This window comes from Humulus lupulus, chromosome 1 (assembly GCF_963169125.1).
Source record: "Humulus lupulus chromosome 1, drHumLupu1.1, whole genome shotgun sequence".
Taxonomy (NCBI): Eukaryota; Viridiplantae; Streptophyta; class Magnoliopsida; order Rosales; family Cannabaceae; genus Humulus; species Humulus lupulus.
The window spans coordinates 299,768,836-299,781,896 of NC_084793.1; the positions used below are offsets into that span (position 1 = coordinate 299,768,836).

General features: G+C 35.0%; 1 protein-coding gene and 1 non-coding gene across 3 annotated transcripts; both read left to right on the forward strand.

Moving 5' to 3' along the window:
* Nucleotides 1-4,860: 4,860 nt before the first annotated feature.
* Nucleotides 4,861-4,967, forward strand: LOC133813007 (small nucleolar RNA R71). Its single transcript, XR_009884059.1, has one exon. It is a non-coding gene; the product is annotated as a small nucleolar RNA R71 (small nucleolar RNA).
* A 4,482-nt stretch (nt 4,968-9,449) lies between these two features.
* On the forward strand, nt 9,450-12,582 carry LOC133811902 (B3 domain-containing transcription factor VRN1-like). 2 transcript variants are annotated; one of them, XM_062246231.1, is made up of 8 exons: nt 9,450-9,505; nt 9,638-9,869; nt 10,288-10,696; nt 10,895-11,097; nt 11,260-11,542; nt 11,635-11,807; nt 11,912-12,194; nt 12,306-12,582. In XM_062246231.1, the coding sequence occupies exons 2-8, from the start codon at nt 9,783-9,785 to the stop codon at nt 12,374-12,376; spliced, it is 1,509 nt and encodes a 502-aa protein (XP_062102215.1). In that variant the 5' UTR covers nt 9,450-9,505; nt 9,638-9,782; the 3' UTR covers nt 12,377-12,582. The 2 variants fall into 2 exon arrangements, with proteins under 2 accessions (XP_062102215.1, XP_062102214.1); XM_062246230.1 differs by having other exon boundaries at nt 9,489-9,563.
* The last annotated feature ends 479 nt before the right edge of the window (nt 12,583-13,061 follow it).

Consider the following 13,061-nt stretch of genomic DNA (forward strand, 5'->3'; position numbering starts at 1 on the left):
CTCTTTAATTCTTATTAACACAAATCTTACTATTCAATTTTTCTCTTGTGATAGCAGGTCAACAATAATAACTTATATTCGTACTAGGAGATATAAGTCTTAATCTTATGCAAATTTTCTACATCTCTGTGATAAATTAACATAAGATAGGCATTAAGAATAACAACCCTAAAACTACACAGGCCACACAGGTACTCTCATCCTAATATGAAATTTATGTTTATTCAATTATAGCATATTCAATTCTCACTTCTCAGATTTCGAATCAAAATCATATATTTCATGTCAATGGTGATCAATCATTCACAAGCATTAAATTCAAATTGAATAAATCACAAGATAAAATTGAAATCATAAAACTTGCATTAATTTAAAATAAAAGTACAGGAGAATCCATTAACACCCTAGAAAAATAGTTTAGTTCATGATTAAATTCATAATAACCATAGAAGAAATAAAAAGCATCCAAAATACAGAAATTCAAAGTAGAAAAGAAGAAAATTGTAATGAATTCTTTTAATCCACTTGCAATCCTCCACAATGTGCCTTCAGCCGTCTCCTAGGTTTTATTCTCCTCTTAAAAATGTCATTAAGAAAGCTTTTATAATCCCTAATTAATTATGTGCAAAAGGACAAAATTGCCCTTGAAAAATGCCCTAACTTCGACTTTCGTACGGACTAGTGCTGCGGCTCCATTTGATAGAGCCGCAGCTCTAGTGCATTTCGCGATCCGGATTTCCTCTCTGACTTCTTGTAGCGCTACAGCTCTACTTGATAGAGCCGCAGCTCTAATTCAGATTTTAATAGAGCCTCAGCTCTATCTGATAAAGCTGCAGCTCTAATGCTGACAGATTTTAATAGAGCCTTAGCTCTGTCTGATAGAGCTGCAGCTCTAATGCTGACATATTTTTTTTCTCTTCTCTGAAACTCTTAGGGCTACAGCTCTACACCATAGAGCTGCAGCTCTAATTCCAACTTTTCACCAAATCATCAATTTGACCCCCGGTTTCGCCTAGTTTCCATTCCTTAACCCGTTTAACACCGTTTCTTCAAGAATTAAGCGATTTTCCTCCAGTTTCAAGCTATTTCCTTCATAACCACACTTAATCCTGAAAACACAATAAACACCGATATAATATCGCACAAAACCAAATAAAAGATTAAAATTGCATCTTAAAACACGCCCTAAAAACATACCAAAACTAGTCCTAAAAAATTCCCCCAAACTTATCATTTACTCGCCCTCGAGTAAAAAAGACAACTAAGACTCTATAAACCTAAACAAACCAAATTGACAACCATTAAAATAGCCTCAAAAATCATAAATACCATATGCATATAATTCTAAAGAAAAGTAACGTGCCACTTCAACAATTAATCCAGAATTTCAATCAAAATACTTCACCTATTCACTGTAATTCATCGATACTCATGCTCATTCACCCATAACCAATAAATGTAAAGAATTGAACCAGTCTATGCATGCCAAATTCTCACCATCAATCCACTTAACACGATTATTCCATATGCTTGCTATACTTACTATTCTCCACTAATGTAAACAAATACACACTTAAAAAATCAATAGGACTTTACAAAGCTTGTAATAGGTGGCTTAGGTAAAGGTGGATAAGAAGACATTTTAGGCTCAAGTATACCATAAGCATTCAAACCAAGCAACCTATCCCTTTAACTCAACTCACATCCCATTGTTACTCTTTTTTTTGTTTTTTTCAAGATTGAGAAGAGTTGACTATTTATTCATCACATTTTTTTTCTCTTTCAAACTACATTCCCCCAAACTTAGATTTTTCAGTAGATAACTTAAGGAATGTAGTTTATTCTGAATTTATAATTTATTTTCTCCTTTTGTTTCTTTCTTCTTCAATCTTTTTTTTTTAATTGCACTGAGTAACCACATATTTCTACATATGTCCCTTAAACATTCACTCCCCCTTCCAATCAAAAGATATGTTTTATGCTCATGGTATAGGACAAAGGGAATAATGAATATACGGATACAAGTATAGGCTCAAAACATGTGTTAAGCAATGAAAAAGGTCAATTGTAAGGCTCAAATAGGGTAACTAAGGATAAAAATATATAAGGGTTAGCTTGAAAGGCTCAAATGTTCCAAAGATGGCCTATATCCTCTTCTTAAGTGTGTATTGTTTAGGATTTCGTCTCACATAGCAAGCAAGTAAGTTCTAGAAAAATTTCAACTTGTACAATCCACAATCCAAATTCAACATGCATATACAAAGTTCAATTCCCACATTTACAACTATGAGCAATAGTTCAAACAAGTATCTAATTAACCACAGTGAAGTGACAAAGTATTTCAATCAAGCACACAGATTTTTTATATATGCACAACTCTTCCTTTGGATTATACAACACAACAATCATTCAATCTCATCAGCAACAAATTATCAACTTGGTTTACACTCTAACAACCCCGTGAAAACTAGACTCAAACACAATATCAACTAATACTAAACTTGAAAAACAACAAATAATAGCAAAGCTAAAAAAAATAAATCCCTTCCCCCAAACTTAAGACTAACATTGTCCCCAATGTTAAACTCAAATAAAAAGAAGAGACTTACCTGAGACCCCATTGTATAACATTAAAATGGAGGAGGAGGTGGAATGGGAGTCGTGCTAAAAAATTCTGATGGAAACCCTTAAATTGCGTTTCTAGGCCCAATTGGCGTCGCGGCGCTGGTGTGTAGAGCTGTGGCTCTAATTCAAATTTTTTGGCACTTCCCCTTTTGATCACATTAGAGTTGCAGCTCTAATTCAACTTTTGTGCTATTTTGCTGCTTTTTTCACATTTTTCACAGTTCTAATTACATAAAATATTAAAAAAAAACTAAACAAAAATAAAATAAAATAAAATAGAATTGTTCAAGTATAAATAGAATAAAAATAAAAAATAAAAACGAAAACATAAACTTGAGATGCCTCTCAGGGCGCTATCGTTAACGTCATTTAGCCGGACGCTGACCACTTTCTTAAATTCAACTCGGATCCAAACCACCCCTCATGTCCTTAAGAGCCATAATATCATGAGAAGATGCCCGTTTCTTGATATTGCACATTTTTGGAACTTTTCACCGCTCATGAAACAATCGAGCTTTCTCACTAAAGATCTTTTTCACTTTATGACGAATTGTTCGCTTGCCACCTTCAACCATAGATTTCTTCTTAGTAAAATTCAGCTTATCACCCTTACTTTTCACCACATCAACTCTACAACAAGTTGGAACCTCCGTTGCTGCAAAAACATTAAATGTTACCTCTTCTTTTTGTACCCGCAACTTCAACTCGCCTTTCTACACATCTATTAAGGCCCTACCAGTTGCTAAAAATGGCCTTCCAAGAATAATTGGAATATTTTCATCTTCGTCCATATCAAGAATAATAAAATTTGCAGGAAAGATGAATTTATCGACCTTTACTAACACATCTTCTATGATCCCCCTCAGATGAGCCAGTGATCGATCTGCCATTTGTAAAGACACGGTAGTAGGCCGAGCTTCTCCCAATTTTAACTTTCGAAAAATAGATAGAGGCATTAGATTTATACTAGCCCCTAAATCACATAAAGCCTTTGTCACCATTGAACCCCCTATAGAGCATGGAATGTTGAAACTACCCGGATCTTTAAGCTTGGGAGGTAGCTTCTTTTGAAGTATCGCACTGCACTCCTTAGTAAGTGCCACTGTCTCATAATCCTCTAGTTTCCTTTTCTTAGTCAAAATTTCTTTCATAAACTTCACATAACTCGGCATCTGTTCAAGTGCTTCGACAAAAGGAATGTTGATGTGTAGCTTTCGAAAGATATCCAAAAATTTAGAAAACTGCTTGTCAAGCTTATTCTTTTGAAGCCTCTGAGGATATGGGATCTTTATATGGTGATCTATGCTTATTTCTGGCTGCTTTTTCTCAAGGTTCTCATTAGCCTCTTCTTCAACTTTACCCCTATTCTGCTTGTTCTCTGTGATAGGTGCCTGTTGATCCTGCTTCTGCTCAACTTTCTTCTCTATACTTGGTCCCTCATACACTGTTCCGCTCCTCAAGGTAATATCTTGACACTGTTCATTAAGATTTCCCTTCGGATTCACTTCAGTAGTGCTTGGCAAGTTCCCTTGAGCTCGGTTTGCCATTAACGTGGCCAACTGTCTAATCTGAGTTTCCAAGCTTCGAATAGATGCCCTCGTTTCTGTCATAAATTGATTAAGTGCATCAGGTTGTGCTTCAGGTTGCCTCATAGGTATTTGCTGTTGTGGGGGCCTATTTTGTGATTGATAAAATCCAGGAGGAGGCCTTGAGTACTGAGGTTGGCTCTGTTGAAACTGCTGTTGACTATCTTGACCACTTGTCCATGAGAAATTAGGGTGATTCCTCCACCCTTGATTGTAGTTCATTGAGTATGGGTTATTTGAGGGCCTTTGAAAATTACCTATTGTTTGCACTTGCTCCAGAGGCATACTGTTAAGATCCCTCATTGTGCATTGTTCAAATAAATGAGGTCCCCCACATAACTCACATATAATCTGCATCTGCATAACTGGAGCTTAAGCTTGAATGTTGTTCTGTTGTAACTGTTTGGTTAATGTTGCCACTTGAGCGGACAACATTGAGATGGCATCCAATTCATGCACTCCAGCCACCTTCTTAGTGATTTCTCTTTCTGATGGCCATTGATAGTTATTCATAGCCATTTCTTCCAACATATCATAAGCTTCATTAGCGCTCTTACTCATGAACGCTCCTCCAGACGCTGCATCTATGATTGTGCGAGTTGTACCACATAAACCATTGTAAAAAATATGGACTAACATCCATTTTTCGATTCCATGATGGGGACATTTTCTCAGCAGCTCCTTGAACCTTTCCCACGCATCATACAGCGATTCACCATCGTTTTGGTGAAAATTGTTGATTTCACCTCTATACCTTGCAGACAGCGATGGTGGGAAAAATTTTGCTAAAAATTTCTGAGTTAGCTCCTCCCATGTTGTGATAGAATTGGCTTCCAGAGAAATAAGCCAACTCTTTGCTCGGTCCCTCAATGAAAATGGGAAATGTCTCAACCTCACTGCATCATTTGTCACTCCGTTCATCTTGAATGTAGCGCAGAGCTCTAGGAAATTAGCCAAATGTAAATTTGGGTCTTCCGTTGGTGATCCCCCAAACTGAACTGATGATTGTACCATTTGCAAAATAGCAGGCTTAATTTCAAAATTATTAGCCTCAACCGTTGGAGGTCTAATGCATGACTGTGCCCTTGTTACAGTAGGTAGCACATAGTCCCTCAAACTTCTTTGCATTGGTTGTTGAACTGGTGCAACTCGTTCAACAACTCCTATTCCTCCAACATTACCCGCTGCTATCCCAACATTTCTATTCTCAGCGTTGTCATGGGCAATGTTGTCAACCCCTCTGTTACCTCTGTTCTGAGCCATTCTTTCTACCCTTTTCTGTTTCCGATTTCTTCTACAGGTTTTCTCAATTTCAAGATCAACAGGCACCCTTGATTCAGACCCCTGTCGTCGCATAAACTATATGAATACCTGAAATCACAAATTACAAAAGGAAACCAGAATGAGAACGGTATAAAAGAAAAGCAACCAAATTAGAAAAAGAATTAATTTATTGATATTAGTAAAAACAGTCCCCGGCAACGGCGCCAAAAAATTGTTGTGTAAAATCGATACGCAAGTGCACGTAATCGTAACAAGTAATAAAGAGTAAGTGAGATCGTTCCCACGAGGACTATATATTAAGTACCAAAACTTAATTCCTATTTCTATTTGGCTTACGATAATTGAGTCTCAAGAATTAACTAAAATTGTAAAATCAAAAATCTAAAATTAACTTCAAGAACTGAAAATAAACAACGTTAAGAAAATTCAATTGATTAAAAACTAGGGCAATCAATTTCATCAACCATCCTCTTTAATTCTTATTAACACAAATCTTACTATTCAATTTTTCTCTTGTGATAGCAGGTCAACAATAATAACTTATATTCGTACTAGGATATATAAGTCTCAATCTTATGCAAATTTTCTACATCTCTGTGATAAATAAACATAAGATATGCATTAAGATTAACAACCCTAAAACTACACAGACCACACAAGTACTCTCGTCCTAATATGAAATTTATGTTTATTCAATTATAGCATATTCAATTCTCACTTCTCAGATTTCGAATCAAAATCATATATTTCATGTCAATGGTGATCAATCATTCACAAGCATTAAATTCAAATTGAATAAATCACAAGATAAAATTGAAATCATAAAACTTGCATTAATTTAAAATAAAGGTTCAGGAGAATCCATTAACACCCTAGAAAAAGAGTTTAGTTCATGATTAAATTCATAATAACCATAGAAGAAATAAAAAGCATCCAAAATACAGAAATTCAAAGTAGAAAAGAAGAAAACTGTAATGAATTCTTTTAATCCACTTGCAATCCTCCACAATGTGCCTTCAGCCGTCTCCTAGGTTTTTTTATCCTCTTAAAAACGTCATTAAGAAAGCTTTTTATAATCCCTAATTAATTATGTGCGAAAGGACAAAATTGCCCTTGAAAAATGCCCTAACTTCGGCTTCCGTACGGACTACTGCCGCGGCTCCATTTGATAGAGCCGCAGCTCTAGTACATTTCGCGATCCGGATTTCCTCTCTGACTTCTTGTAGCGCCGCAGCTCTACTTGATAGAGCCGCGGCTCTAATTCAGATTTTAATAGAGCCTCAGCTCTATCTGATAAAGCTGCAGCTCTAATGCTGACAGATTTTAATAGAGCCTTAGCTCTGTCTGATAGAGCTGCAGCTCTAATGCTGACATATTTTTTTTCTCTTCTCTGAAACTCTTAGGGCTACAGCTCTACACCATAGAGCTGCAGCTCTAATTCCAACTTTTCACCAAACATCAATTTGACCCCCGGTTTCGCCTAGTTTCCATTCCTTAACCCGTTTAACACCGTTTCTTCAAGAATTAAGCGCTTTTCCTCCAGTTTCAAGCTATTTCTTTCATAACCACACTTAATCCTGAAAACACAATAAACACCGGCATAATATCGCACAAAACCAAATAAAAGATTAAAATGCATCTTAAAACACGCCCTAAAAACATACCAAAACTAGTCCTAACAACTGCTCTCTAAGCCAACAGTCCTCCGTCCTTGGCTTTCTTGACGTCTTGGCAAGGGTCATACATTTAAACTATCTACTCAAACCACAGGTAGCATCGACAACCGATCCTCTGAGTTATCATCAGAACTACTGCACCCCTCAACTCTTTCATCATCATCACCAAAATGGGCAACTGGATCGTCATTGACATAAGGCTCATACTCATACCCATCATCATGCGAGAGATTTGTTGGGGAAAAAAAAGTTTCATTATGACTAGGACCTCCCATGCATACACTTGGCCCAGGGGCTGTTTGTGGAACAGGCGTACAGGATTGATTATGATTTTCCATATTAACACTCGCTCTAGGAGATGGATCAATAAGAGAAATGTTCTTGGCAATCGAACTAACGCATAGAGGAACCCGATGTCTTAAGGACTTCAAATTGTCAAGAATAAGAGCACTAAATCCTTCATCATCTGGGATTTCAATGGGATCTACGCTAAAATCATTGTATGTAAACGACACTTCCAACTTTAAGTCAAACAATAACCTATCCACTTTCAGCTTTGAATACAACTTCTCCAATAATTCTATGTAACCAACATCAATTGGTACGTGTATTATAGTGTTCAAACCAGCTTTGAAATTCCATTTCTCTCATTTCTGTTCCCAAACACCGTTGTAAGAAACAATTATATTAACTCTGGAACCTGCAAATTTACAAAAAAAAAAAGAAAATTATAAAAATAAAGTTTAATCGATGGTAAATCGATGATGAATCGATGCCTATGAAAATATGTATTGCAGTTCAACATCAATGACATTTCGATGCATAATCGATGCTGATGGTTGCCATATGTACGTGATTCCATTTCGATGGTATATCGATGCTGAACCAAATCAACATATATGACATCGATTCAACATCGATATACCATCGATATTATATCGAACATAACATCTAAATTATATGTTCGCCCCAACATTGAAATTTCATCGATGTACCATCGATATGGCATCGATATACCATCGAAATGTCATCGATGTATAATCGATGCTAATGGTTTCCATCTATACGCGATTCAATTTCGATGGTATATCGATGCCATATCGACGCTGAACAAAATCAATATATATGGCATCGATTCAACATCGATATACCATCGATATTATATCAAAAATAACATCTAAATTAGATGTTCACCCCAGCATCGACATTCCATCGATGTACCATCGAAATGCAATCGATATACCATCGAAATGCCATCGATTTTGGAATGACACCCACATAATTCTAGATTCGAAGAACAGATCAAAAAATATAGAAAAAATACCACACTCAACTGCGGAACAATTCGAATCTAATATCTAACCATGACATTTCATATTCACAAGTAGATAGAATGAAATGATACTTACCCATGATTTTTTCTCTTAAAAAACGCCAAGAATGACAATTTCTTCACTTGAAATGAAACTTCCAGATCCGAGCAGTCAAATTTTTTCATCGATTTGGCTGTGAAAATCGACAATGGGTTGCTGTAAAAATAGCTGTAAATGATGGATGAGAGAGAGATAAAGAGAAAAATATGTGAAGTGTTAAATTTTACTGATGAATGTATTTTTGTCCAAAATAAAAAAAAAAGAGTACATTAGTAGAAGAATTTTTATGATGGCTGGTTAAAAAATTTAACTATATTATGTAAAATTTCACTTTGTAATTTTGTATTTGTATTTTAGTATGCAAAAAGATACTTTCTGACTTGTTCTTTTACCGAAGGCCAGATGTCCAGCATTGGATAAAAGTTTTACCTTTTACCAAACACTCTCTTCTCCCTATAAAACTGAAACCACTGCTTTTCCTCTACCTTTACCAACTACTCTCAATGTAGCTTCCATTATCAGCCATTTTAGGAGCCTCTCTCTTAAATGAATTTGGCTACCTGTGTCACCCCAGCTGAAGCCAAGAAACTTTAGTGCAAATCTTACAAGACAACACACTGACAAACACTCTCTCTTCCATATACACTTCATCTTCACCAAAAACGACACTTTTTTTTGTTTTTCCATTGTTTCATGTTACTGGCAAGAAAGAAATGAGCACGCATATTTATATAAATATGCACAAAAGGGAATGTTGCTTGAAAATGGTTACACTTGTTTTTGGTTTTGAAAAAGTGCGTGAAATACTAAACTTACATGTGATATGGGTCCCACTCCCACTATTAATTTTAATATTAACAAAACTGGTGACACTTATTGCCAACTCAGTAAATAGGGTGTTGTGCCGAACAGAATACTCTTATTTATATTACAGAAATTCCAATGCACAATGAGGACAAAGGTTTACCAAACGCTCCCTTCTCCATAAAAACTGATACCACTGTTGTTTTGTTTTTCATGTACCTTTACCATACTACTCTGAATGTTACCTTCATTTTAGCCTGGATTTTGATTTTGATTTTGATTTTTACAGCTTTGACTATGGATTCATTTTGGTCTTGAGCACTGATATATGGATTTGGCTGCATTCTGTTTCTGCCTCGCTTACGGTTCATAGTCTTAGATATAAGCCTCCTCACCCAGCCTCAAGCCTAAGCTTTTGATTTTATAGATCAAAGATGCCAAGTGAAAATCCCACGTTTTCATCTACGAATCCACAGTTTTTCAAGATAATTTTGGCAGAGACTCTTAAAGAGAACAAACTTGTAAGCTTGCATGCATATCTCATTGTATTTCTTTCTCATATGCAAACATGTATGATATATTTGACTAAATAGAGTAATGAACCTTTAATTGAACATTAAACTTTAGTAATAGAGTGATAACTTTTGTACAAGCAAAAAAAAAGTTATCTTTCAAAAAGATTGCCCAATTTGTGCATGGTGGTAAGTTTCATTTCTTTTTCTTTTATGAAAATTTTAGGGATTGTGAATATTATGCAAAGGAAAATTTGTTGTAGTTTGTTATTGATATAGTGGATGAAAGATATCAAGTTGTTAAACGCTGTTAAGTTCCTTTTTTTTTTTTTTAAAAATATAGTAAATTTACATGATAGTGGTTATTTATCGTGGCATTTAAGATCAATTCTGAAAACCCTTTTACTAAATTATATTTTCTTTGCAGCGGGTTCCACAATGTTTTGTGAAAAAATGTGGAGAAACTTTAACCGAATCAGTGTTTCTTAAGCTTCCATGTGGTTCCAAATGGAAAATGAAGTTAGAAAGTGATAATGGAAAGTTTTGGTTACAAAAGGGTTGGCCAGAATTTGTGAAGCATTATTCCATAGGAAGAGGTCATATGCTAACTTTTAGATATGATGGGAACTCTGAGATTTATGTTGTCATATTTAATACAAATACTGTTGAGATAGATTATCCTGCTACCCCTGTTCATTTTGGTATGCCTAACATCGATGTCAAACTCCGAGTTCCCAAGAGAGAAGTTATTGATGACAGTATTGAAATCTTGGATGAAATCGGAGTAAAATCTTCATGTTCTCAGCCTTCTAAGAGAATGAAAGCATATCCTCCAGGTAAAATTCAAAGCAACTTATCTTGATTGAAAGTTGCATACTCATTACAGTGCAATAGTAGTTGAGAATTCAATGATCAAATGGAGCTCAAAGAATTCTAAGCTAGACTAGAAGGCTTGTGGACTAACTCTTATAAATATTTATAGAATTCTAAGTACAAATATTTATGTTATGATATATTTGTTTTATACAATCCAGGAAAACTTGATTCACCTTCTAAAAGTACAGATAATTCTGACACTAAAACCGCAAAAAAGATTAATTATGGGATTCCTAAAACTATGAAAACATTGGATAAAAGTGAAAGAATTGCAGCTCTTCAGAGGACTGTTGGTTTCAAATCTGAACACCCATATTTCAAGATGGTCATGCAACCATATTATATCCTTGGTAAAAACATGGTAGGCTTCCTTTGTAAACTTGTTAGAGTACTATACCAATACAATGTTTGTTAAATCCTATGCTTCCTTAGAACAAATTGTTTACTTTTTTTTTGTCTGTCTTTCTTCAGAATGTGTTCTCATATGGCCTTAGTTTCCTTGTTGCATTTCGCTTTGTTACAGACCTTTCCACATTTATTTGCAAAGATACATCTCAATAATAGATCTTATGATGTAACCCTCAAAGTTCCAAATGAGAACAAAACTTGGCCTGTGAAGTACACTTATAGAGAACATAAGAGTGCAGCACCCAGGTTCCAAGGTGGTTGGACAACATTTGTTCAGGAAAATAATTTGAAAGTAGGTGATGTGTGTGTATTTGTTTTGCTTAAGGCCATAAACATTGTTTCATTTGAAGTTGTAATTTTCCGTGCTGGAGAAAGCTTGAAAGGTTCCGTAGGCACGAGTAAGTTATGATCTCTTTTCTTCTGGCTGCTATTCTATTTCTCCCCAGGATTAAAACTCTTTTCTTCATGCGTTTCTTGTGTTCATGTTCAGTTCATAATGAAGCTGGAACACGTTGCTTGCTCAATAGTTCTAAAAAACAAGAAATTGGGAAGCAACTTCCTTTGACTTTGGATGAAAGAGTTAAAATTCTTGAAAAAGATGCTATTGAACATGAAAAACCCTTCTTCAAGATTGTTATACAGCCATCAAATAAGTGGCATGTGGTAAGAATCTCTATGAGCTCAATGACCTGCATGCATTTTACTTAAGAAGAAACATATAATCATTTGCTATTGCCTCAATTAATATTCCTAATTTTTCTTGGCAGCGTGTACCGTTAGACATAGCTGAGAAACACATTAAGAATGATGGTGGTATCGTTCTTGCAAATCCAAATGGTGAACAATGGCCTGCTCAATTCAAAAGGAGGAAGAGCCCTGTAACTGGGAAGTCTGCAGCTGTAATCTTTGATGGTTGGAAAGAATTCATGACCAATAACAATTTGAAAGTGGGTGATATCTGTATGTTCGAGCTTCTTGACAAAACAGAACTTGTGTTTCAAGTTTTGATTGTCCGAGTTTCTGATTTTTTAAAACAACAAAGGTATCAAGGTCAGTTCTGATTTTTTTTTTAAACATTGATGTAGTACTGTACTGTGTTTAGTTTATGTGCGATATTGTAACTTGTAGTACTAAACCATTGAACTACTACTTTGTGTTCAGCCATTAGCTCTCCAGAAGGTGAGAACAAGCCAAAGGGAGATGAGAGAGTGAAAATTGAAACAGACTCATGAGATGCCAATATGTAAAGAAACTGGACTATCAGTATATGTTTAAGCTTGTTTAGATGTGAAGAAGACTTGTTTCCTATATTAGATGTGTAAACTGTAAAGTTAACATTGTCGTTTTCTAGTATATTTGTTGTATGTAAAGTTATATAAAGTCATTTCGTAAGATATATGTTGTTTTGTAATATATTATCTTTTTACATACTAAGATATAGACGAGGCTCTCTTCCATGGAAAGTTTGTGTTACTATAGTTTATTATTTGTTTATGTAGAATCACATTGGTATATTATCTAGATTTTGCAGAGCATTTATATTTATAAAATTATTTTACACAACTGTAAAGTGAGAAACAACACAACAACATTAACCAGCACTATTTATCTACTAATACACTAATAATACTACACATTAATACAAAATACAAAAAGATTTATTAAATTATTAGAATCTTTCAAAAACAAAATATCATGTAACCCCACATGTGTAATTGTACAAGTTACCACGTCCACTGAGACATTATTTTAGTCTGCATAAAGTCCAATGCACAAAGACACTTTTACCAAATACTATTTTCTCTATAAAATTGAAACCACTGTTTTTCCTGTACCTTTACCAGCTAATTTCAATGTAGCTTCACTTTTTATATTTTTCATACGTTTTTTATGTATAGCTTTGATTAGGGGTCAGTT